A 3,200-nucleotide genomic window follows, 5' to 3' on the forward strand; every position below is an offset into this window, starting at 1 on the left:
CTTTGTATAAGTTACTATGGATTGGATGATAACGAGAAGGAGATTTTCCTCGATATTGCCTTTTTTTTCAATGGACAATACCTGGACCATGTTGTTAAAATATTAGACAGCTGTGGTTTCTCTCCGGAGAATGGTATCAAAAGACTTACAGATAAATGTCTCATTACAGTTACTACTTACAATACATTGTGGATGCATGACTTGCTACAGGACATGGGAAGAGAAATTGTCCGAAAGGAATCACCCAAAGAACCAGGCACACGTAGTAGATTATGGTTTCATGAAGATATTCGCCATGTATTAGAGGAAAATACAGTAAGTCCTTAGATTGAAAGCTCTTTCAATTGAACACTTTTTACTGGTGAAACTTACATGAAAAGCGTTGAATTTATTTTCATAGCAAATTATGGTAAATAATTGCATATTAAATAAAATATCATATATGTATTGATAGGTAATGTGGTCTTTCTTTATATTTCCAACCTAAAGTAATGTATTTAACTAATTAGGGGAATCATTAAATCATCATACTTAAATGTCCTTCATCCAACGTCTTTAAAGATATATAATCATCCATTTTCAAAGTCAAGAATTTGTTTGAGTATATTGCCTTGTCTTATATAAATGAATAGTTAATAAGGATGAGTAAATTTGAAAAAAGACAAATTTTGAAGGTCATTAAATACTTTTGGAGAATAGTGGATATTATAGTTATGATATTATAATTTTAATAATTACTTATAAACAAAGACTTTAATGATCTGCTTTTACTGGCACTCTTATGAATTGTCTCATTAGGGAACAAACAATGTTGAGGGGATAAAAGTGGATCTGCCTGAGGGTCATAGTCATGACATGATACACTTGAGTCCCAAAGCATTTGCGAAGATGAAGAGACTCAGATTTTTTATAAGCCGTGGTGCATGCTTTTCTGGAAGATCAATTGATTATCTTTCTAATGAATTAAGAGTGCTTGATTGGTCAAACTGTCCTTTACAATCTTTGCCATCCAATTTCCATGGAGAGAAGCTCTTTGATTTCAAACTATATAGAGGCCGCATCCAGGAGATTACCGGGCAATTTAAGGTACAATTATTACTTTCAATATTTCCTTCTTTAAACTCGTGATGTAAACTTCCTCAGGGTTAATATACATATTTGCTATTTTTCAACAGAACTTGACGAGAATGAAATTTTTTGAGTGCAAGTTCTTAACCAAAATCTCGAATCTTTCGAGTTGCTCAAGTTTAAAGGAATTGGATATTAGGGATTGTGAAAATTTAGTCAAAGTTCATGATTCTGTTGGATTCCTGGATAAGCTTACTCATCTGCGTCTTTCTCAATGCTCCAACATGAAGAGTTTTCCAAGGCATCTCAAGTTGAGATCTCTAGAAGTCCTTACACTTCATAATTGCTCAAAACTTCAAACCTTTCCAGAAATCAAGTGTAAAATGGAATATTTATGTTGCATCTCATTATTCGGCACTCCAATAAAAGAATTGCCTTCATCCATTGGGTACCTCACTCCTGCGCTTAAAGAGTTACTTTTGGGACAATGCACAAAACTTTTGCGTCTCCCTAGTACAATTCATCAGTTGCAAAATCTAAAGGTGTTTTGCTTGAGAGATTGTATTAATGGATGCTTTACTGGGATTGAACCTTTATATATAGAAGGCTGCAAGGACCTAATGCATCTCCCACTCAGCGTTTCTCACTCGCAACCTCAAAAGAGTCTTTCTCTAAATATTTGTCCAAATCTTGCACAAGATGAACAAAGTAATTTATCCTTTGCGTGCCACACTGGGCTTAAAGATTCACACCTAACAACATACAGAATGATTAAGAGGTCGGAACCAGAATTAAGTGCTGAATTACTACGACAACTCTTGTCGTCGCTTTATTGGTATCTTGACGACTTCTCATTTTATTGCACATCCACTTTGCAAGAGTTAGATCTATCTTGCAGTGCTATTGTCAGCCTTCCTCCGAACATCAAAAGATATGTTGAATTGAGAATTCTCAGATTGACAAATTGTGAGAAACTTCAAGAAATTCTACAACTTCCACCAAATATACAAGAGCTATATGCTAGTAATTGTTTCTCCTTGGAAAGATGCCCAAAAATATCAACAAAATTTCAATTCTATACATGTGGCTTGCGAGAGCTAAGATGGATTGACTTGTCCAGTTGCCATAAATTGGTTGCAAATATAGGGAGTCAAGTGCCAAATCCTTCATTTGTTGAGGTATGTCTCTATTTCTCTCTGCTTTCTTTTTTTTCTTTTTTTTTTTTGTAGGTGTTTGTGATTACGAATTGCCTTGTGTTCTTGAAAATATGTGGTACATGTTTAACAGGAACATATTCAAGACCATTCATGTGGTATTATATTTCCAGGGAATAAGATTCCGGATTGGTTTAGCCATACTAAGGAGATTTCGACTAGTCATTCCTGTGAATTGGACATTAGTGGTCCCTTGTATTTGGAAGAAATCATAGGAATTGTTTTATGTGTTGTTCTTGGATTCGACCCAGATTACCCCATGGGACCCTTCTCCGGTATTTGTGTTTCTATAAATGGTAGCATGCTTGTAGAAGAGAGGTTTTACTTATATGGAGGCTCGGATCATGTATATCTAAATTACTCATTTCCAGAATGTATCGAGCAATTGTTGCGGTACCCAACAGGAGACAATCTGAGGTTTAGATTTTATTGTGATTCTTATAAAGTGATGTTTAAAAGTTGCGGAGTTCACATAATCTATAAGCATGAAGAGAATGAGAATTTAACAGTTGGGGAGTGCTCAGTAGATTCATCGAATGGTATCCAACTTTCTAAGAGACGTCTAGATGATGAAGACAGCAACTTGGAATTCAATGGGTACCCACAACACAAGAGACGCTCTCAAGACTTGGGCAATTCAAATGCAACATAGTTAGGCTCGCCACAATCGTATTCTTGCCAGCCATCTCACGCACAAATCACACCATCTTCTTCCTTCAATTGGAGTGACTTCCTCAACGAACTTGTTCCCTGTTTGGGCTTTTAGGAACAACAAGATCTCTACTTCGAGGGAGTCTCGTCGCCAACCAATTACCCTTCAACTCTCGAGCAAATACCACAGTTAAACTATGATACTGGGAATTATAATGGCCTAAATTGAATTGGACATGAGAGTGGTTTTGAGACATTTGATTTTGG

At 35.9% G+C, this 3,200-nt stretch overlaps 1 protein-coding gene across 1 annotated transcript; it reads left to right on the forward strand.

Moving 5' to 3' along the window:
* The first annotated feature begins 206 nt into the window (after nucleotides 1–206).
* Nucleotides 207–3,200, forward strand: LOC109018793 (disease resistance protein RPP2B-like). The gene is made up of 4 exons (XM_019000977.2): nucleotides 207–315; nucleotides 799–1,086; nucleotides 1,176–2,246; nucleotides 2,356–3,200. Exons 1-4 carry the CDS (start codon nucleotides 214–216, stop codon nucleotides 2,932–2,934), a joined length of 2,040 nt encoding a protein of 679 aa, XP_018856522.2. The 5' UTR covers nucleotides 207–213; the 3' UTR covers nucleotides 2,935–3,200.

This window comes from Juglans regia, chromosome 6, assembly GCF_001411555.2.
Source record: "Juglans regia cultivar Chandler chromosome 6, Walnut 2.0, whole genome shotgun sequence".
Classification (NCBI taxonomy): Eukaryota; Viridiplantae; Streptophyta; class Magnoliopsida; order Fagales; family Juglandaceae; genus Juglans; species Juglans regia.